At 32.5% G+C, this 24,467-nt stretch overlaps 2 protein-coding genes across 2 annotated transcripts in view; both read right to left on the bottom strand.

Annotated features, from left to right (window-relative positions):
* The window catches only part of LOC126774949 (protein prickle-like), a 141,926-nt gene extending 126,288 nt beyond the window's left edge, over positions 1-15,638 (bottom strand). Inside the window, exon 1 of the mRNA XM_050496624.1 lies at positions 14,851-15,638. Coding sequence (XP_050352581.1) covers positions 14,851-15,638 — 788 coding nt within the window. The remainder of the gene's footprint in view (positions 1-14,850) is intronic.
* The window catches only part of LOC126775044 (general odorant-binding protein 1-like), a 120,775-nt gene that overhangs the window by 37,611 nt on the left and 58,697 nt on the right, over positions 1-24,467 (bottom strand). The gene's annotated exons all lie outside the window — the stretch shown is intronic.

Below are 24,467 nucleotides of genomic sequence, written 5' to 3'. Positions count from 1 at the left end.
ATAAAAAAAAACGCAGTTTAAAGATGGCGGTCGCGAATATCGAGTTTCTGGTTATTTAAAGCGATGCTTAATGACTTTGTTGTAGCTAGTTATAATAACAATGCTTTTTCACTGTTAATTATTACACAAAAAAGTAATGTAACAACTATAATTATCCCACTGCTGGGCTAAGACTTCCTATGTATATTTTACAGAATATGGGTATATTCTTCGTTAGAGAAACAATTGATGAAATTCCCTGGATTTCTGTCATAAGTCCAGATTTTTTTATTTACTCTGGACTACTATAAAAGAATTATCTAATTCAATATAAATAAAATTATGAAAATTAATTTCTAATCGCCAAAATATCGATTAATATACTCGGAATAAGCGAAAAACCTTAGAGATTCAACTATTCGGATTGTACATCGTGGGTTGAACCCATGGGGTGGTATTTATTCTTCATATTTAAATAGGACAACTCTCGAGGTAAGGCCAGACCTTTAAAACGAAAACCTTTTAAAAAACTTTAACTTCGGCTAACAGACATCGCGTAAAAAAATAAAACTTAAATACGCGCGTAACATAGAATATGTATCAAAAAGTAAAACCATTTTACATCTCAATGCTTCACTCACAAATGAACTTGAAATTTCCACTAATGGTGGTGGGCTGCCACGTCTGAGTAAGTACCAGCCACTTACTAGATATTCAACCGCAAGACATCAACACTTAGCATTGTCGTGTTCCGGTTGAAGGATGAGTGAGCCAGTGTAAATACAGACATAACATCTTAGTTCCCATGGTTGCTAGCACATTGGAAATAGTTAACGGTAAACTTAACATCAGGTGGCCCATTTGTCCGTCCACCAAACTATTCTATAAAAAAAGAAGATCCATTAAATAAAAAAAAACCTTAGCACGAAAAAAAACACGAAAAAACGTTTTTATACTAAATCATGTATAATTAGTCTAGTTCGAGTATTACAATCATAACTCGTAGAGATAAACTCTATAAATATTCATTGCGAAGTAATTAATATTTCCCAGTAAGGTCCGATCAATTACTTGCTGCAGTAATAGCTTCCTCTGGAGTTATTTAAAAAGGAATTATGTCTGATTCGATTTTATTTATATGATGTATGTTTCCATTGAACTACTACGACAAAACGTACATATATTTAATGTAAACATTCAGTCGAATCTTAGGTAAACAATAGTGAGGTAAAGATTAGTTTACAAAACCTAAGATTTTTTAACTGGTTATTCTTAGGGTTCCTTTATCTATTTAACTAATACCGCATTCGTTTTTTGTTTGCCTATCTGCAAATTACGAGCACAAAATAGACGCAACTAAACTAAACATAACGTTTAAGTGATTTTCTTTTTTATTCTGAAACTGATTGTAAAAAGCATTGTCAAAAGTGTATTATTAAGTGTGATTGCAATAATTAAAGTAAATTATAGAAAAGGCCTCTTAAAAGTACATTACAACGTCAACCGATATGTTACCCTCGTGTCGTGTGAAAATGGAAGCACATGGCCATCAATCACACAATGCGAGATCATTCGTTCCGAGTTTTTGTCAATTCGAATCATAGAATGCATTCATTCGGAGCGTTATGTATTTTAATTTGACATTACTAGTTGTGATCGTATCTTCGATAGAAATATTCTCGTTTTAAGTCATCCTTCGGTAATAATTACGTGTTAAAAATATTAGTTCATTTAAATTATATTTGCCTTCCGAATGAGATCGTAAGTCACCATCTGCCAATTGGCTAGTTCTTGTAAGCTACATACAACTAATCTGAGCCCTACCGCTATTGCCTGTATAAAAATTAGCGCGTTTCAGTAAAATCAGATGGTAATATATATATTATAACAACCAATATGTTTAATTTATATGTAATAATATCCTGGGACATTTTTCAAACACGGCCATCAGATCGCAAACTAAGCAGAGCTTGTACTATGGAAACCAGACAACTGATATACTACAAATACTATTTTTTTTTATAAATACATTATATAGATAATTACACCCAGACTCAGGACAAACAGACATGTTCATGCACACAAATGTCTGTCCAGGGTGGGAATCGAACTCACAACCTTTTTTTTTTTTATAGAATAGGAAGGCGGACGAGCATATGGGCCACCTGATGGTAAGTGGTCACCAACGCTCTTAGACATTAGCATTGTAAGAAATGTCAACCATCGCTTACATATCCAATGCGCCACCAACCTTGGGAACTAAGATTTTATGTCCCTTGTGCCTGTAATTACACTGGCTCACTCACCCTTCAAACCGGAACACAACAATACCAAGTATTGCTGTTTTGCGGTAGAATATAACCTTCGGCGTGAAAGGCAAGTATTTACCAACCACGCCAACCGGCTCGTCAAAGTAGTATATACATCTTCTGTTTATTATACAAACACTATTGTATACATACAACAGTCCAAGGAACCACCAATAGTTACTCACCTGAAACAAAGAAAGAAATAATTTATTAGTCGACTTCAGTTTAGTTTTCAAGAATATTTTATTTACTGAAAAGGATAAAAAATAGCCTCCAATAACTGAGTACACGGACAGACGGACGGACTACGTCAGACGGTGCGGCCAGATGATATATCAAGGTGTGAGGACCTAAAGACCTCAGCAGCGGAAGAAGCTGCGGATATCAAGAATATGCTCTCCTTGTTTCAATACAATAAAAACGTTCATCATTAGCACTACATACTCCTCGGTGTTATTATAAATTATATCATTCTATCGCTTAACTCACCACGGCTTTCAGAATAGCTCTTTCTTCAAAAATGAAGCATTTACATAAAAAACTTTTATCCCATTTATCACTGTTTTTGAATTTTCTAAAATCATTTCATAGTGCTAACGTGCTGTGTAAAAGGAACTCGTCTTCAAAGGGCAGTGCGTTGATTGTCAGTCGGTCAGTTTGTTATTATTGTTATTATATTATTTATTTATATAGAATATGATTTTCCCGAGTCATTACGTAGATATAATTGCATTTATACCCTACAACGACAATTCCGGTAATTCGTCCGGTAACCGCACTCTGGTATCACGTTCCCCTACAATAGGAAGCAACAGTCAACGAAGCCAAACAATTGATTTCCTATGACCAATGTATCGAAAAATAACGGGTGTGTATAAATATACATTTCGATACAATAGTCATTTGACTATTTATGCAAAATTGATAATGTTTGTATACACAATGTTTAAGTCCCATTACAACTTATATAGTACAACTTCGGAAGCTGTGGTAGCCATATATGATTTAGTAGCTTCTTCTCGTTAGTGATTCTCTTTATGCTTTAATAAATGATCTGTGTATTGTATAGGTTAAGATTTTTTTTTTTATAGAATAGGAAGGTGGACGAGTATATGGGCCACCTGATGGTAAGTGGTCACCAAACGCCCTTAGACATTGGCATTGTAAGAAATGTCAACCATCGCTTATAGCCAATGCGCCACCAACCTTGGGAACTAAGATTTTATGTCCCCTGTGCCTGTAATTACACTGGATAGCTATAAGATGGAGCTAACATGTCCAAATGGACGAGTCTCAAAAAAATTAAAATAAAACTTAGATAGTAGGTTAATATCATCTCAAGCCAGTAGCGTCATATAAACATGACAAATTTTACAAATCGGTCTCAATGTATAGCTACGTTACGTAAAATGGACCACTGGTAGGCAGACGCCTCTCACGCTCTTTTCTTAAGCTTCTTCGTTTTGCACTTGTGGCAGAATTTCATTCGAGCTTTTTAATCAAACCTTTTTTTTTGTTGTCAGACGGATAACCTGTTGATAAGTTTTAACCATCGCCCATAGACATTGACGCCATAAGATATTTAAACTACAACTCAAATCATCAAGGCACCATCAACCTTGCAAACTTTGTGTCTGTTGTTACACTGGCTCACTCACCCTTCAAACCGAAATACGGCAATACTAACTGTTTGGCGGTAAAATATGTGAGATTTACTACAAAGTTATATGTATAAAGATTTCCTTATGTTTCCCTACCTCAATATGTATATAAAAATAACGGCCATGAAATATCAATGGTTGCATGGTTTTGAAAGCGCAATCCTCGTTTACGATTCTTGTTTCCTATACATACGGTGTAGATAAAAAAACGTTTTATTTATTTATATGTTCTCTATTGAATAATTTAATAGTTTACATTTACAGATGTAATAGAACGGTAAGGATAACTAAAAAGCATAGTGACCTTGTGTGCGGCACGAGCCGTGACCGACACGCTTCCGTGACGATAGCGCTCGGATTCAGCTCGAATATATATTTGATAAATATACATAGTTGTAAACGACATTGTTATGTTGAAAATATGTTTTTTTTTTTATTTAATATCCTCCCATTCATTCGGTTATTTTACTGTATTACTGTTTACTTCATTAATTATGATAATGATGTTTGGCATTTTGTTTTTATATCGATTGTTTGTTAACATATAACGACACATATGGATAATAATACATTAGTTAGGTTGATGATAATGTCCATTTTAATTTCGGCAATGACTGCCATTTTTCAAAGAGAATAGCCGTATTGAAGGTATAGTGCACAAGTATATGTGCACTAACACAGGTACACTCTATATTCTCACTCTCATTTCAGGATCTATAGCATTATAAGTTAGACATTAAACCAACGAATTAATTGAATATTAGTTTCAAAACAGATTTAAAGAACATTAATAATGCTATATGCATTATTGTACTTGATACAAATTTATGTGGATAACAAAAGAGCAATTAAAAAAAATTGTATTTTTTCGATTTTCATGAAAGATATATAAATTATAATATATTCAAATAAGCGTGTAATTCAAGTACTAGTAAATATTAACTACTGATTAGTAATGTAAGTCTCGATAGAATAAATACTCTGAAACGGCTTGTAACATAAACATTTAATGTGCTGTAAAATGAAGAATCAAAATTACTTGTAACAGAGTAGACTATATGATTGATATTAAATTTTGATTATCATTTGATGTCCCTAGATTAGGGGTTATATTTTATAAGGCTGAAGTTAGCCTTAAAATATGTTTTTTTTTATAATTAACAATTATAATAAAGCAATATAAAATATATTAAAGTCAATGCCTTACAAGCTAGAGGTAACTTGTTTTAGCCCTTGTGCCTGTAAGTACACTGGCTCACTGATACTCCACACCGGGACATAACAAGAGAAAATATTGGCATTTGCTGGGAGCGTTTATTATAAGCAGTACTTAGACAGGTCTAAAATTTTACTTTAATACTTTACGTTACTTTAATACTTTATTGTACATCACACCACAAAGAGAAAAATACAAAACATGTATATTACCTAAATAAATGTACAATTATGGCGACCTTATGTAGCGCATAGCGATCTCTTCCAGGCAATCAACGGTGTAAGTAATTACAGATAGGATATGGGGTAGGTGGTGGTATGAATAAAATAATATTAATATTTAATTAAAACAAAACCAATTATTAAATGTGAATATAAAATACACATACTATACATATATCCATAAATAAATTATATTATCAGTACATACAAAATTATAAGTATATGATATAAATACATACTATATACAGCAACAACGAATAAAACGATAAGTCCTCAAACATAATAAAAAAGAAAAAAGAAAAGCAGATGACTAATACAAGAAATACTGAAATAAAAGAAATTATTGGTGATAAGGCATTTGAGACAAAAAGTGATTTTATATTCTGCTTCCTATAAATAGTAACTTGGTAAGTATGTTTGTCACAACATAATACCATAAACAGGTAGATTATGTAATACTATAATCATAATATAAAATAAGCTTAACGATGCAGGAATTTTGTGTATGGCCTTACACAAAAAAGTTTTTTTAGTAATTTAACAACCGTCTCTCAACCTAGTAACTGATGCGTACATTTTTTTAGAGTTTTAACAAGATTTAAATTAAATATAACACATAAACATTGCGATGTCTAGCAACACTGTTGAACGATAAAACTTACTTCATTTTTCAGGCTAAAAAATCAGTGTTTATTTTAACCGGTTTTCATTGTTGCTTTTTAACGTTAACTTTGTTTCTTGTTAATAATAAAACTTAAGTTCTACTTCTATAACATAACTTGAAATATTAGTATTTTCTTCACTAGATATAATTTGAGAACCATCATAACTCAAAGCTTCTTCTCATTTCATCTTTCCTCATCGAACCGCATTCCACTCTGCTTACATACCTCTTCTGCTCATCTTTTATGTATGTAAATATCAGTATTATTAGCCTCTTTTTATAGAATAAGAAGGCGAACGAACATATGGGCTACCTGATGGTAAGTGGTCACCAACGCCCATACACATAGGCATTGTAAGAAATGGTAACCATCGCTTACATCACCAATGCGCCATTAACATTGGGAACTAAGATGTTATGTCCCTCGTGCCTGTAATTACAATGGGTCACTCACCCTTCAAAATACAACAATACCAAGTACTGCTGTTTTGCGGTAGAATATCTACTATGTCGCACTGCCTGTATATGCCTGTAAATGTCGGACTGCTAGGCTGAGGCCTCTTCTTCGTTTACGGAGAAGGTTATAAGCGATACTTATTATTGCATCTTAGATACCATGGTTGGTAGCGCATTGACAGTGAAAAGTGTTGGTATACTTCTTGCAGTGCCGACTTTTAAACACAAGCTCGTCTAACTTCTAAAATCATTGTACTTATTCAACTTTAGCAAAACCGAGGAGATTAATTGATAGCAATCGGTTAAACACTATAGAAGTTGATGTGCTGCAGCGCCATCTGGCAGCAACATATAAAAAGTGTAGTATAAAAATATTTTCCATGAAAGAAAATAGTTATGACATGATAATCAGGTTAACAGTATTTAAGTCTATTTCTCTGAAACACCAGACCAGACCAGATCCTATTTTATAAATATTTAAGTTTAACCGCGATCATGACTTTTTTAGTCGCGTGTCAACACGTGACAGACCGACAGGTGCTTTTTCGAAACGTCGGTAAAAATTAAAAAGGGATGAGTCAAAACCTGAATAGTAGATATATAAAGGAAACAGCTTATTAACTTTTCGAAATGTGATATTTTGAAATATAATAGAGGATATTTTAAAAGCGTTTCGGAGTTCCGCATTCAGGAGAAATATCTCATAAACTCGTGCACTTATAACGGTTTTATATCTAAAGAGCAAATGAGCGAGTTTGTTAAGCGAGACTACGATGTTCATGATTGTTAAGTGCGCTATTTGTCCGAGAATGCACTAATTAGACACAGCGGGAAATCTTTCTTAGCTTGTATAACGCAATACAACAAAATCTGTTAGTTTCTTACCACTAATAGTAAAAATTTTATATTTATTTAATTAATACTTTGGTGCACACGTTAGTGATTCATCACATCCAAATACATACAAACGAATATATAATTATTTGATATAATCACGTGGTATTTTTAAGTTACCTACTTAAAAAAACACGTGTTGGACGGGCCGTTGGGCCACCTGGTGGTAAGTGGTCGCCATCGCCCACATACATTCCTTACATCGCCAAAGATGTTATGTCCCTTGTACCTATTGTTACACTTCAACCTTCAAACGCAACACAACAATACTAAGTATTGCACTTTAGCGTTAGACTTTCTGATGAGTGGGTGGGTACCTAGAGGGGCTTGCACTAAGCCCTTCCGCAAAGACGTGATATCATGGAATAAATTACAAATTTAAGATGCTGATTTTTAAGTTTCCTTGATGTGTGTTGTCCATTTTATATAAAGAAACGTTTAAGTAAACTGCTGTACATTTTCAAAATTATGTCTAAAATATGAACAGATGGAGTCATGTTGCTATAAATTATGACGAACTTTTTTCTAGTTGCTTATCGACTTTCATTGTTATTAGATTATTTATAAAAAAAAATATTATTTATTTACTTACTTAAGTTCTCAATGTGAATATAATAAATATACTTTTAAATTATTATATTAATATAAATTTTAACACGAAAGCCGACCAGTAAACGAGCCGACTAGTGACAGAGGTGCATGGCACACCTCGGTACAGCGGCCATTAATACGTTAACCAAGGATTATATTATATTTATAGAGCGTGTAATAAATTATACTGCATCACCTCTCAAACCAAAGCATACCAATACAGGCTATTGATAGTGAGCAGTAGAATACCAGGTGTGTTGTGGTACCTTCCCTATCAACTGGCGATTACGAGTGTAAGCACAAGGTATCCTTGGGTCACTATCTATTAGGGTTCATAGTATAAGATATATCTGTACTATAACAATCCAACGAGTATTTCTTTATGAGATCATGTGTATAATAAATTAAATACAAAAAAACGTCGTAAAAAAGGAAAATAGCCCGCACGCATATAATTTTGCATTGCCTGCGCCTGCGCATTTTGCACGTTAATTAGCGCATGCAAACACGCCGTGTTCAAACCTGAACCAATTGAACACACACATACATATTTATAAGCACAAATTGACGAACATTTACCCTTGAATTTGTTGACACGATTCTTTGCTTGATTTCATTTTAGATTAAGTCCATTTTATAAACAACGAATAATGTGAGAAACATTATCAAATTGCTTTTTATGACTGTATAAATATTTTTTTAATATCATATATTGCGGAAAATAAGCTCAATCATTTCGTAAAGAAGAGAAAATAATGTTTTTGTTGTTGATACAAATGCAGCCGAACCAGTGATTTTATTGAGTGATGTTAGTATTACAAACAGAAATACGAACATACAATATGTGTGGTCTCGTCGAAATTAATGATACCGAAATTGAAACACTTTACTTGATGGTAGGGCTTTGTGTAACCTCGTCTGGGTACGTACCATCCACTTATCAGATATTATATACCACCAAACAGCAACACTTAGTATCGATTTGAAGAGTGAGACATAACATCTTAGTTCTCAAGGTTCTTGGCGTGGTGATCGCCAATGTCTATGTGGTGCTGCCCAACATCAAATGGTCGTCTCATTTGTTCGTCCGCTTTCCTACACTATAGGGCTGTTTATTTGTTGATATATTGTTAATATTACTAATATTACTATTGAAGACGCCTTGGTCGTTGACTTGGTCTAGTCATAACATTTTTTTTACAAACCTAATAAATCGAACCCTGACAAAACATTCAAACTTGTTATAACCAGAAGTGAATATCATCTGCTGTAAACGTTGACCATAAATCGGAGATATTTAGGATAAGATGTCATTTTAAGGCATTGTTTTCTATTTTTTTGTTTTGGTAAAAATATAGGCTCATGAATGCCGGTAAATGGCCAGAACTGCATATTTGCATTGTTATCGTAAAATATTTATTTAAATATGTAACTACCATATATGTATGTATCTTAGTTATAATGTTATATCATCACCAACAAACTGAGATTTTGATTTATGTCGCTTAGTTCCTACAGTAAATTTGGTCAGTATCTATAACAGCAGTAAAACAAATTCAGCTATTTATCCTTAATTTATTTATTCCATTTGTGGTTACCTCATTGGCAAGCATCAAATGGTATATGTCAATGTCGCTTCGAGAGCTGAGCAAACACAAAACTTCACGGGCTACTGTCAAATTCAACAAAGCCGTCTCCCTCTTACATACATAACATACGTTTCTGGTGAACGCGACAAAAAAACTTGGTAGGAAAGTGTGAACAGGCATGAACGACCGATTCTAGAGAAGTGATCAATAAGTCCATATATTTATCTTTACAAAGTATGTCAGTATTTCCGTTTTATGTCTCTATCAATTTATTGTGAATGAATTGTTTTGGGTGGTAGGCCTCATCTTCATATGTCCATTTGGATAAATTATGGCTAGGATAGTGTAAAATAAGTAAACAGAATTAGCTAAATGTGCCACTACTGGGCTAAGATTTCCTCTCTTCTGAATGAAAAGATTTGAATATTTTATCATTGGTCATACTGTGCCTCATCTACCGAACATATTATGTCGTAAGAATTTATGTAGATATTCTGGAGAACTGCTTTCATATAAAATTCTCATAACTCAATTTCTCTCGGAATACATTACTATAACCAACTATATATTTATTTTATTTTTGGTATTACATTTCAGAAATCTTTACTAATAAATGCTAAAGTGAGTTTGTTTATTTGTCTGCTATCATGGAATGTTGAACACACGTAGTCAGCAGTATGAAAAAGCGTAAACCCAACACACGGGCGATACCACGGGCGGTAAATAGTACTAAATATCATCATGTGCAAATTCTATATCAATGTCAATATTATATTGAGTAATTTACGAAAATTCTAAAAAAATGAAACAAACCAATTTAAATTTTCACAATATTACTTATTACTTAGTTACTTTTAACACAAACATTGCATCAATGCCGTTCATTGTAATTACATTTAATTGACGCTGAATTAATAAAACTATATTATACAGTCGCCGACGCGAAACAAATTATTTTCTGATAATTTATTGCAAGTTCGCAGGCGCCACAGACATAATTTATAATTCTGCTAAGATTTATTCGCTACTAGCAATCGCCGGCGACTTTACTCTCAATTAACTCGTAATTAAAATGACAGTTTCTCAATTAAAACAGGAATAAAATCGATTCTGCCATATTTACACGACAAGTGAATACATTATATTGCAATTCATTCATTCAATTTGTTACAAGTTGACAATATATTATTATAAATATTATCTTAGTATTCTAAATTGAGTATTTTTTGTATTTAATTAGTATATTTTTATTTTTATTGGTTGTTTAAACAATAAAATCAATACGAAAAAGAAATGATTCAAGCAATATATTATGTAAATTACATTTAATTTAGATCTCATTTGTAATTATAATCAAATGTTAGTCGGTGTTAATGCCTCTATAAAACATTCTGAAAAGAATTCAATAAAAGCTTATTATAATAACTAGTTTTTTATACAAACAGTTACTAAATAAATAATACGCCTACGAATTTTATGATGTAACTTTTATTTAGCTGTAGCCAGCCGTATCAGTCTGTAGCTTGTGTATATATATATATATGTTATCATTAAATGACAGAAATTCTATGCTCGTACGCCATTTAAGGCTTCGTAGTTGTACTTTGTTTTTGTATGTCAGATGGTCTATACAAGTTATATTTCATATATTGAATATATAATATATCATTTGTTATTATTTATTACATATAATAGTGTTTAATATAAGAATATTTATTCCTTATTCGTTTCATATCATCTTAAAATATTTATCGAAGTTCGTGCAAGAACTTGTCGAGAGAATTCACTCTCACATTGAATTGGCAGATTTATTAACTGTCGATACAAAAATGATCGTACAAGTCAATTTAAATTAAAAACATATTTTAAATTTAATGGCTCGCTTGACGTGACCTAACTTAACTTACTGTCCTATATTTCAAATATATATGATCATTGGTTTTGAATGCAAATTATAATTAATACATCCTTTTTATTATAATTGACTGTTGACTAATGTTAATATCTCTAAAGCATTCAGTAGTTCAGCATAATAAATTACAGAATTGATAAATATTATAACAGTAGCTACGAACTAGAATCAGTCACCCAGTTGGCTAGGGAAATCTTATATTTTTAAGGTAGAATTGTCGCTCATACAAAAGTACTATTTACTAGTTTGACAAATGTTCGAACTTTACCACTAAACTATTACTTTTCATTAAGTTCGACGGCATTTCAACTTCGAAGTACTTAGTATACATTGCTACTAAATTTATCGTATTTGTCGTTATTCGGTTGTCTTTCTTTAGCTCACTTAGCGTTGGAGCGTTAGCTGCAACTTTGAGTGCCTAATGAATGAATATTATTTTTTATTAAAATCTTGATCTAGGAGTCATTATTCTGCCATGTTAAATTGATAATTTAATATACGTAGATAAAGAATTGATTTAAATCACATTTAGAAATCATTAAATTTAAAACGTAGAGAAAGACAGCATGTGGTAGTTGTAAATTAATGAATATTTTTCGATAAAACACGAATAATTAAATATTTTTAAGATAAAGTATATATAAATATTCAATCTATACACATATGCGAGTAACAAGTATGTGTCTGTTTCTGTAGGGAAATTAAAAAATAATAACGCAAAACATTGAGGATTCAGATATTAAGCTGAATAGTACTAAGCGATAACAACATTGAGGATTGATGACCAAAAATTTTTTATAAACGGTTTAACGGTTATATTTTACTTTGGTGGCTTTGTGTAAATCCATCTGGGTAGGTACGGGTAGTACCTAGTACTTATTATTTATTTTTTCATTAACAGCACTACTGTGTATTGTTCTGGTTTGTGCGAATGAGCAAGTGTAATTGCAGGCACAAGGGACATATTGGCGCATCTATGTATGAAATGATTAATATTTCTTACAGCTCCAATGTGTATGGGCGGTGGTGAATACTTACCATCAGGTCCATTTGTCAGCCCCTCTACGGATTATAATTATATATGTATATATATAACGCGAAACCACTGTGTAGTATAGATGATCTGATTTAAGTCCTACATGGTTTTTGTTCAGAAAAAAACCTGATCGCTTGATATATATGCTATATAACATATAGATTTGTAGACAAAATTGGGGCAGACAAATTTGGGTATTTTTTTATGTTCAAGTTATGAACATAAAAAAATATCATTAAATAAACATCCGAGCGAATATTAGCAATTCGTTTTAGGATCTGGTTTCACAGTCCCGTTAGGATTCGCAATTTTAGCAGATTTTATTATTCTATACGTCACTGTATAAATATTTATGTTTCATACGCTTTGTCTGCACAATCATCATAAATCATCTAAGAATATTCCTTCCAATTATTGTTTCAAACATTTGTTTTATGTAATTTAAAATTTCACAACGCGAACGGCGGAAACAGTACACGGGTTCAAAGACATTATTTTAACGCCTTGAATATTTTAATAATAATCAAAATATTATATATTTGCTACATCGAGTTAATTTATTTATACTATTTTATTATAATTTTTAATATAACTTCTAAATAATGAAAAACAATTAACCTTAAAAAATATACCTTGACTGACAATTATGTGGGTATTGTAAAATATAAATTTTCATATAAAAAAAATATTTAAATAATAACTTGATAATTTTAATGAAAAACGTAAGTGTTAATGGTACAGAAAAATAAAAATGCAAAAAAATAAATATGAATAATTGAAACTGTCATAAGTCGAGACAAATGAGTTATATTCTTAATAAAAAAAATTTGCAAATAAGTTTAAAAATTATATATGTTTTATATTAATAATAAGTAATACAAAACATATTTAATGTTATGTAAGGAACAAAAGAAAGGCTTCTATAAAAATGTAATGAAGGTTGTAAACAGTAGCGAGGCGATAGCATCGTCGGGTATCCGCTCGCGGCCATGTTGCTTTTTTTTTTTTTGAATTGGTTATACACTGCGCGTTGTTCTGCCAGAGATTAATATGTATCCATACATATATACAAATGTGATCTACATTATTATAACCAATTTTTTTATTTTTGTCTAATAAATTATACAATGTACACATTGAAATAATAATCATGAAATAATATTTAGCTTTCTTCGATCGATCTTTTTTTATATTATAGATTGGCGGACGAGCAAATGGGCCACCTGATGGTAAGTAGTCACCAACGCCCATAGGCATTGACATTGTAAAAAATGTTAACCATCGCTTACATCGCCAATGCGCAACCAACCTTGGGAACTAAGATGTTATGTCCCTTGTGCCTGTAATTACACTGGCACACTTACCCTTCAAACCGGAACACAACAATAAACAGTACTGCTGTTTTGCGGTAGAATATCTGATTAATGGGTGGTACCTACCCAGACGGGCTTGCTCTACCACCAGTATATCTTTAGCATAACTACTTTTCTCTTATCGACATTTTTTCAAACAAATATGAAAAAATGATAGTTGCCAATATCTAACACATCTCTATACTCAATTATATAGAAACAGAACATTAATCATTTTTTATATCAAATTTGTGTAAATAAATAAATAAATGAACAAACTAATAAAATAAATATTATATACACTTTATTATATTGGAACACTATAACTAAACTAGTCGGTTATTTTAAATGAACATCAACGCCATTTCAAGACGATGCGCTGACGTTGAAGTCTTTTCTATGGGAGTTGCATTCCTCACAATACGTATTGAAAGCCTTGTATAAAATATTGTTTTATTTATATTTCTTTGATTTATAGAGTTGAGAGCAATAGACTTTATTAACTTGTATATTCTAACTTATCGTTAGACCTTCGGTGGAACGTCTTTTAAATAATATAAAAATGTCACTAATTTTATTGAAATTACAGATGGATAAAATATGACTACCTTTTTTGCCAATTACGCAGTTTGTTCGTAAGCAGATATTTTCACTTAAAACGATATCGATAATATGAGGTGTCAATAGATTTATAACACTATTTCGAACGATATATCGATAACCTATTAGGCATTGCCTTAAGCTTAATAAGACAGCTGGCCTACATATGTGTTGCCGTAGTAGGATTTTTTCGTGATTTCAACTTTTATATAGTAATTTGACAAATATATAAGGAGTAATATATCATTTTCATACTTCCACATTTGAATATAGTAAACTGATATTAATTATATTAACTAGTTGACATTATATATTATGGTATAGTTGCAGCTGCTGTGTACTATGCTAACGAAAATTTAAAATTACTCACTCATTACAACTCGTCACCATTGTCTGCGTGACCGTCACCAGCGTCGTCGTGGTGGTAGTTAACTTGTCCCCGATGCACTTTTTCCTCGAACACTCGTCCAGCACTGTATCCTCTTTTAAAGGTTGCAAGACTTCTTTCACTTTATTCGGCCCAGTTTTCACAGTCGACCGCTGAAACCTTAAGCTAGCCATTGTTTTGCCATCACTAGATATATCCGTCTCTTCGGTGACCACTGCGCCTTTTTTAGTCTTACAAACTGTTTTCGAAGTCTTTCCAAACACATCACCATTTTTATGCACAACTTCGTTTGAATCCAGCAATTCATTTTTAGGATCAGACGGTAGACCATTGCTTAGCATGTTCTTAATACTATCACTACTAAGACTTGAACCGAGGAATTCATTCAAATCATCATAATTATGTATTGGTTGTCGTCTTTGGTCATTTTGCCACGTTTTGTCAAAACCATAGATAGGTTCAGATTCAGCGCCGAACCACTCCTTGTTGTCAGATGTTTTTACTTCTGTTCGTTCGTCTGGCGCAGGTTCTATTTCATTAGATAACGTGTCCTCGAAGAACTCGTCCGTTAGTTCTGTTATTTGAGCTCCTTGACGTTTCGTGTCGTCAAAGAACATGTGCGTAGGATTGTTGATTTTTCTCCTTCCATATAATTGTCTGTAGTACTTCTCCTGGTCGCCATACATCCAGCAGACCTTCCACCATTGTTTGCACATCAATATGTTAGCAGAGTTCGATGATTTCACATGTCGTGTTGCGGTTGTCGACATTTTTTATTATTTTCACTTGACGCTAAACCTGTCACAATGGTTGCGTTTGGAATCGTGCGTATATGGCATGGAATTGTTGGACGACAAATTGAATTCTTGTTTTTATAATAATTTACATCAATATAAATAAATGCAACATTATATGATAATTAATGGTATAAGGTTTTTGTATCTTAATTACTAATTACCTAATTATATCGTTGAATTTATAAATTGAATAGATAAACATATGATACTTTAAATATAGAATTAAGAATTATTTTACTTTCTCCTGGTTACCTTCATGATTATTTAATTATTATTTTTAATTGAAAGCTAACGATTCCAAAAGGTGTTACAAGAAGTTATTTTTCAATTCCATTGTAATATAAGATATTTCGATACAAAGTGTAACAACCAGGCCCTAGAACCTATTACTGAAGCCTCACAGCTCAATTTAACAAAATTGTCTCCTCTTATTACCTAGATATAAAGTTCATTATTCTCTGGCACATACTACGTTATTCGTTGGATTAGAACTACCCATTACCCGTAATTCTGCGCTCTCCTGCGGCCGCTTCCCTTTATTTATTGTCTCCCTTCTCATTCCCGCTATGTGATTTACCGGTTAATTTAAACCTTGAAATAGTTCAAGTTTCCTATAAACCTTCTATAAAAAAATGACGTCAGAGCTTTCATTAAATCAAGTTAAGGACGAGTTTAACGTTACGCACTCATTTAAGTTTGTCGATTTTATGTGAATGGCAAAGCTGCAATAAAGACAAGCATCGAGAATAAATAAATATTTAATACCTTCAAAATATCACCTTCTTTGATGAGATTCAGGCATTATTGTTTTGAATTTATTTTATTTATATTTTTAATACCATTGCCATAAAACAGGATTAGTCTCGAAGTTAAAAAAAAAACAGTTTATTCCGAATAATAAAACATTTGTAAGAGTTACAACGATCGTATAGCACTCGCTTCAATAATGCGAGGCGATAATTGCTTTGATTTTATTTTTCATCTTACGATTTTATCATATATGTTTTTTATTTTTTATAATGAGCATTATATTATTCTAGACTTATTTAACCACTAATTTCAAATAACGAATGATACTTTTATTTTCAATAACTGGTTATTATCATGTGACAGGTATCGTTTGTCCTTTTCTGTACACCTAAAAATGTGTATGCAAAACTTTATGATGATCTGTCGAGTGGTTGAGACGCGTTGAGAAAGCGTGACAAAAAATAAATAAACAACGTCACTTTTGCTTTTAGTATTATTAGTATTAGCATATTATTATTAAATGAACATTAATAACAACTCTTAAAGATTCCTTTGTGTACTTTTATTTGAATATCTGATGGTTTTTCATGTAAACGTTATGTCTTATTCCGCGCCAGCCTCGTTGATCATGTGGCTGGATTAAGTGGCTGCAGATTTTGAAATCCTGAGTTGAAACGTACGCGAAGTTTAAGAAGAGTTTAAGAATAACATCTCAGTTAGGAATTTGGCGGTGCTTACACTCCGTTGCCTCGGAAATAATGTATAGCTGTTGGTCCTACGCCTTAACTCTATTAGGTCGTCTCAACCGATTGGGGTACGGAGTGAGGTAATAGAGAGTGCACCAGTTTTTGTGCATATATTTGTGAACTTTAAGGAGGATATCATAAGTCAAAAAATATAGTTCAAGTGAAACATTTCAGTTAAAATACATGTAATATTTTATTTTATCAATAATTTTATCACTATGTCTTTTGTTAGGCCCTTCAAAGCATTACTCAGTTTTATTTCATAGAAATCAAATCTGTGATGTAATATCATATAAAGGCAAGCCGAGTCACGTTCCACAGGCGCAGTCCATTAAGAATCAATTATCGATAAAAAACAACCGGCAGGTGGCCGCGGGCGAAACCAGGTCCGATACGCTAGCTTACGTCCTGCATAGCTATCACATATCTACACTATATAACGACATATATGTAATGAAGCCGGTTAAGTTGACAATAAAATGTTCTTATAAGTGATATTTTCACGTAGGAATCTTGTTCGATCCTGCCCCTTGGGGCTTTTATGGTATACCAATCTAACACTATATAATTTGCGAGCATATAACCACTAAGAATTAAGTAGAAGGGATAGGAATTATTTTTAAAAAACATGTTAATAATCTAGACTATATGGCTGATTGATACCTTGATATACTACTAGTTAGGTAATATGGCTAACGATTATGGTCGTATTGTCAACGATGTTAAATTTAATAGTTATTTAATTTAGTGGTGGTAGAGCTTTGTGCAAGCTCGTCTGGTTACGTACCATCCACTCATCAGATATTCTAACGCAAAACAGCAGTACTTGGTATTATTGTGTTCCGGTTTGAAGTGAGCCAGTGTAATTACAGGCACAAGGGACATAACATTGGTGGCGCATTGGTGATGTAAGCGATGGTTAACATTTCTTACAATGCCAATGTCTATGGGCGTTTATGACCACTTGCCATCAGGTGGCCCATATGCACGTCCACCTTCCTATTCTATAAAAAAAAATTGATGTGTGCTTTTAATGGTTTTTTTAAATATAACTTTAATTTATATTAAGACAAACGAACCTTTGTCTTCTATATTTAGATTATTATTATCATCTCAGATTTAAATATTATAAATATTGTATTTTTTTACATTAATCAATAGAATATATAATATCTAACCCATATAATATAAGACCAGACTATCTATGTATTGAGAAGTTTCTCGCAAAGTGATCGTGTCAAATATGTATCTCAACAACCGCAATCGTTAACAGCTTTAGTTCAGTGTAGTCCACTCGGCCAATGAGCCTGCTTGCTGAAGTATTAGGTCTGTAGACACAAGCATTATTTTAATTACTACAATTACTCGTATATGTAAACAACGCTGTTTTTTCACGGTGTAAACGTGAATGCGTGTCCAATAACAACATATACATTGAATTAATTCTGTATTAAATTGATTCCAAACAATACTATTAAAGGTAACCTGCTTTACAACTACGCCATATGTTTGTTTTGCGTAATATGTATTTTTCTTATTAACAGTGCGAAAGTAAACGAATACATTCGATGTTTTTAAATTAAACGACTTAAGATTGATTTTAATTATGTAGTATGTGCAGAAAAAGCCGGATACCGAGTATTTGACGAGATCTCCGACTAATTGCCGAATATTCGCCTGAACTGTTCGACCAATTTCTGTCACTTTTTTAAACGACCCATCGAACCAGATCGGTATTTTATTTTTACTTAAACACGTGTTCACGTGGTCAATATGAATGTTGCTTTTATATAACGAAGACCTACGTATACTACATCTACGGAATCTGATGAATAGGGCACGTACGGTGATGCCAAGGAGATCAGTCTAGAAATCCAGGAGATGCATGCAGGCATGCTATAAGATATACAACACGGAGAACACGTCTGTGGAGACTATAACACAAAATAATAAAAATTTGTTATAATATTAATGATGATGCAACAAAAATATGTCAAATTTATATAAAATTACAGGTTTGTTTAAGTTTTCTACAATGAATACTGTTGTAATGACTGAAAACAAAAGGCCGTATATTCGTTGAACTCTAATTTATTACCGATATGATGTTGCCGTTAACAATATTAATAATCACACATCGAACCGTTTAGTTGATAGAGCATTAATATGTTAACTAACCACTTGTTTGATTAGCATCCCGCCCTGAGAGATGGCTCGCCCTGGTGGCTGGTGGCTACCCTCACGTATTGCATATTAATGAGAAAACGTGTGTAGACTATGTTCAAAATAATTTATTATAATTGATGTCGCTATTACGTATCGACTAGTTTGTAACTCGTGTTGTTATGCTGTCCTATTAAAATACTCATATATAAAGGGAGCCTACGTTTTTCTTAACTCGAAATTCCATCTAGATGAAAGTAAATTTTCAACATTTATTGTTTTATAAATATCAAAATATAAACATTTTATTTTTTCATAGTGCATGTGACGTTAAGGCGTACATTGGGAAATATTTGATTTTTAGCAATGATATGAATGACCCTCAACATTAAAGTTTGGCGAACATGACATTATATTGATTTATAGATACATAAAAAATAATGTACAGAGTTAAAAGTTTTAGGAGCTTAGCCTTCCAATGCGGTTTAATGAAGTGGAATATTACAACGTTTAAAATTGCCACCAAGTCACGCAAGTTTCTCTGACCGCAAAGTTAAGATGAGACACGAATACTTTTAAAATTTACATTTACTTGGTAATATGACTTTGTGCCACAGCCTATCTTGGTACGTAATACCCAGTCATCATATAGTCTACCGTTAAACAGCAATACTTAGTATTTTTCTGTTTTGTTTTGAAGGGTAAGTGAGCCAGTGTAACTGCAGGCACAAGATACATAACATCTTAGTTTCCATGTTTCCAGACGTAAGGCATGATTAATATTGTTACGGTGATGTCTGTGTTAAAAGGTGTGTGAAATTAAAAGTAGTGACAATTAACCATCAGGTGGCGTATTGGCCCGTCCGCCTACCTCTTCTATAAAAAAAAATTATAGAAATCATTCTTTATTTTTAATTTTACCAAAGACTAAGGTTTATGCATCTCATCTATATTTAAATACACAATTCATATTACAAGAGTTATCTACGTTTAGTTCGCTTAATCGTTTTTTTAGATCGATGTGTGTGTTCTTGAATATTTAAATAACATAATTACTTCGAAACACGTGCGATATTCGATTACCATCTCTCTGTCATTGTAATAGGATTTATTACGAATGCGCCCATGTTTTACTCCAGCCATAATTGCTCCCCGGGGACAAACCCGCTAAATTGCTACCCGTAACCAAGAAGTATTAAAGCCCGTCTACACATATGACGGCGAGTTTACTAATAAAAAAACAGACCGCATGTTGAAACGTGCAAGCGGTATGACAATCCTAAAACTAGTATTGTATAGTACTGGTGGTAGGGCTTTGTGCAAGCTCGTCTGGGTAGGTACCACCCACTCATCAGATATTCTACCGCAAAGCAGCAATACTTGATATTGTTGTGTTCCGGTTTGAAGGGTGAGTGAGCCAGTGTAATTACAGGCACAAGGGACATAAAATCTTGGTTCCCAGGGTTGGTGGCGCATTGGATATGTGAGCGATGGTTGACATTTCTTACAATGCCAATGTCTAAGAGCGTTGGTGACCACTTACCATCAGGTGGCCCATATGCTCGTCCGCCTTCCTATTCTATAAAAAAAAAAAAAAGACACGTGAAGTCGTGGTTTTTACAATGATATGGTTAAAAGAGGATGCATACTTAGTGGAAAAGCTAATGTAGAGTTTATTTATGCAAAATCTTGACCGTACAAACCGGACTGCGCAAGTAAGTCGTCGCGTGTACCCTGAGCTTTACAGATACGCGTAAAAATATCACAAAATCCCACGCATGCGATTTGTTTCAAGTTATAGTAATGATAACATCGATAGCCGTTTAATTATAAGCTTTGCACCCGCGCAAGTGGAGAGTTAAGGAATGCACCCTTAACTTAATGGTCGTTTTGTTGTTGTGAATGCATAATTTTGATGAAAGTTTCTTTGAGAAACTTCTAGGAACCCATATTCACTGATTAGGTACTTGAAAAAGGCTACAGTTATTTGGATGAATAAACCTTTATTCCATGGTAGTAGGTAAAATAGTACCCTTTGACCATTTTTCAGGAAATCCGATACATTTGAGTATTGCATGGTTAATACCATATTTGCAAATGCTTTCAGTGTACGCATTATAAATCCACTAAGATTTATGGAAATGGTTGAGTAGCTTTGTATAAATTTTCTCCTTAGTCGGAACGGCCAGCTAGTGAGCTAGAGATAAGAAGAAAACATAGTAACATGTATTCATCACAGTAAGAAGATTAATTTCTCATTCTATTTGATGATATTTCTTTCGGAGCAATTTAGTTGATTCTTAATTACAATTGAAATGACTTTTAATAGGCTTCAAACTTTATTATTAGCTCATCAGTCGGGTATTCGCAAGCTGTGTTTGCTGTGGGTAGGCTGGTGCTAAAAGGGCCAATGGCGATAACCCTTACTTTGGTAATAGTAGTAGAAGAATAGAAACAACGTACAAACGTTGGTTGTTATATATATCATATGTCTTTTTGCGTAATATTGTTGATATTAGTAATGTTAAACCTTTACCTTTTTAGCACAAACATATTTTTAGACAAAACATACTTAGGCCCTTTCAGCACCAGGCCACATAATTAAACACACGATCTTTTAATTGATTGCGGAATACACAAGAGATAAAGTTGTACTGGTCTGATTAAGTCTATACATTTGGTAGTAAGTTAACTTGCTTATTATTAGTAAAGTTTACTTTAAGTTACTTTCAAAACAAGGTCTTAAATGGTTATTCAATTAACGTAACGTGTCGTGATAACGTAACTTTGGTAAAATGAATAAATTACAACCTATATAAGAAGTAATGTATGTGCATATTGACGCTTTTATAATCAATGGATACTTTTTATTGAACTAAACGAAATGATTTAAAATGTGGCTGACTTAGTGATTGTGAAACGAAGAAATTTATTTAAAAGATAATTTTTAAAGGACATACAAGATACAACAATGTTCAGCTCATATCAAACCGATGCTGATTCTCTGACGCGGTCCTCGTAACATGGGTATTACATGCCAAACTATTCATGAGGTTTGTAGGCGTTTTTTTTTCAAATTTTTATTCAACTTCCAATGTTTGTCTGTTTGTTTAGGTCTTCAGTAAAACTTGAAAGTTTAATTAGAACTAGTCCGACTTATCCAATGAAACTGAGATTTTACACGTCGTCGGTTCGATTCCGACAACAATACTTTTTTATGGTAAGCTTGACCCGATTCTACACCCAGGACAGACAATTTTGTACATAAAAACTTGATTTTTAAAATATTTTTGCTATGCTGTTTTGAACACTAACTTTAACTAATTTTTATTTGTTCAAGATATAATAATAAACTCCTTAACAATTTTTTCAACCTTATTATACATTTAATTTTGAATGTAAAATACAATATTTTGTTCTTAACATAAAAGTATTCAATAAACATCAATAAAATATGGCAACAAAATTTAAAACTTAAAAACTTTAATATAATTCTAAAACTTATCATCGTAAAGGCTAAGAATTTTATCGCCAGCGTTAAGGTCGACGTAAAAACATAAGCAGAAACAAAATGCGTGCTTATTTTGTTGTTTTTTATCTGTTTTATTTTTATTTTCAGCATTAATCTGATATTATATTAATACAGATAATGAAACTGTCTCCATTTAATAAAAAAATAGATCTCTATTTATAACCTCGGAGCTCGAGTCCCTTAGAACACTTAGCTTACTAAGTTTCCGAAGCCACAGTAATAACATTCCGCAGATATTTTAATCTTTGCCTATTAATAAATTTCAATCACATGTTTAAATATATATATATATATATATATATATATATATATATATATTCTTGTGCTATGTGAAGCACAAGAATATTCATATCATTTATGTATTTTTTATATTAAAAAGCGTAGACTACTGGACATATTGTTTATAGTTGACTCTTTCAATTTGATAAAAAGAGTAACGAGCCTCTCGAACGTCAAGCATTACTTCAGGCGCGAGTAGATTAATACCAATAAATAAGAATCAAATACTTTTTACGACTTTTTTTAATAAACAAATAAATATATTTCAGTTCTTTAAATTTCTAAACTAAAATAGAACATTTTCTTTGATGTATTAATATATGTACGATAAATAACTACGTATCAATATTTTCATTTTTTTTTAAATATTTGAATGGCTTTTATTATTTGAATATGTAAAATATATGAATTGGTTAGAATATATTTATTGTTATTCAGTCTCGATTACATAGCATACGCTGCTTGCATCATAATATTTTTTACAAACAAGCCTCAGACCACAAAAAGCTAAATAAGTCAGTTTCCGCTACTAGCGACATTGTTGAGTTTTTTGTACTTTTTTCATATCCATATTTACTCGACGTTTGTTGTACATTACATCACTGCTTCAACATATCTCCATTACCTTGCATACTACAGCAGTAATGAACGAGACATGCTGCGGGCGACGTTGTTGACATATTTAAACCTTTTACACATTTGTATTTGCCTACGTCTGGTTTGCATTGCGCGTTCTTCACGTCCAATATAAATAAGTGTTTAGTAAAACTGCAATGTAAAATATGCGTATGCAACAGGTAGCATAACCGGTTAATGGGTAAATAATTTCGCTTGTGCAAGTCCGCTTGAGTAATGCGAGATTAGCCGTCTAATACACTGCCCTATGTTTTCATGTATGTAAAGTTGGGTAAAATAGTAGTTCTACTGTCGTTGCTGTTGTCATGGCAACGATTCGTGTTAATATTTCAGTTATCAAGGTTTCATTCATAAGAAAACACGTTTAAAGCATCCATGTGCACGAGAACACATCCACGTTTATGTACTTCCTATATATCGATACCTTTTTATGGACTGCGTAAGTAGGACACTTGTTAAATGTTAATATTATATTCAAATGAAATAACTTTTTAATCTAGCAAAATATTTCAGAGAAAATTAATTAAAGAGTAATCTAAGTAAAAGCCGAGATGGCCCAGTGGTTATAACGCGTGAATCTTAACCGATGATTGGGTTCAACCCTGGGCAAGCGCCACTTAATTTTCATGTGTTTGATTTGTGTTTATAATTCATCTCGTGCTTGACTGTGAATGGAAAAATCGTAAAGAAACCTGC

This window comes from Nymphalis io, chromosome 17 (genome assembly GCF_905147045.1).
Source record: "Nymphalis io chromosome 17, ilAglIoxx1.1, whole genome shotgun sequence".
Taxonomy (NCBI): Eukaryota; Metazoa; Arthropoda; class Insecta; order Lepidoptera; family Nymphalidae; genus Nymphalis; species Nymphalis io.
This window is presented reverse-complemented; position numbering and strand designations above follow the sequence as displayed.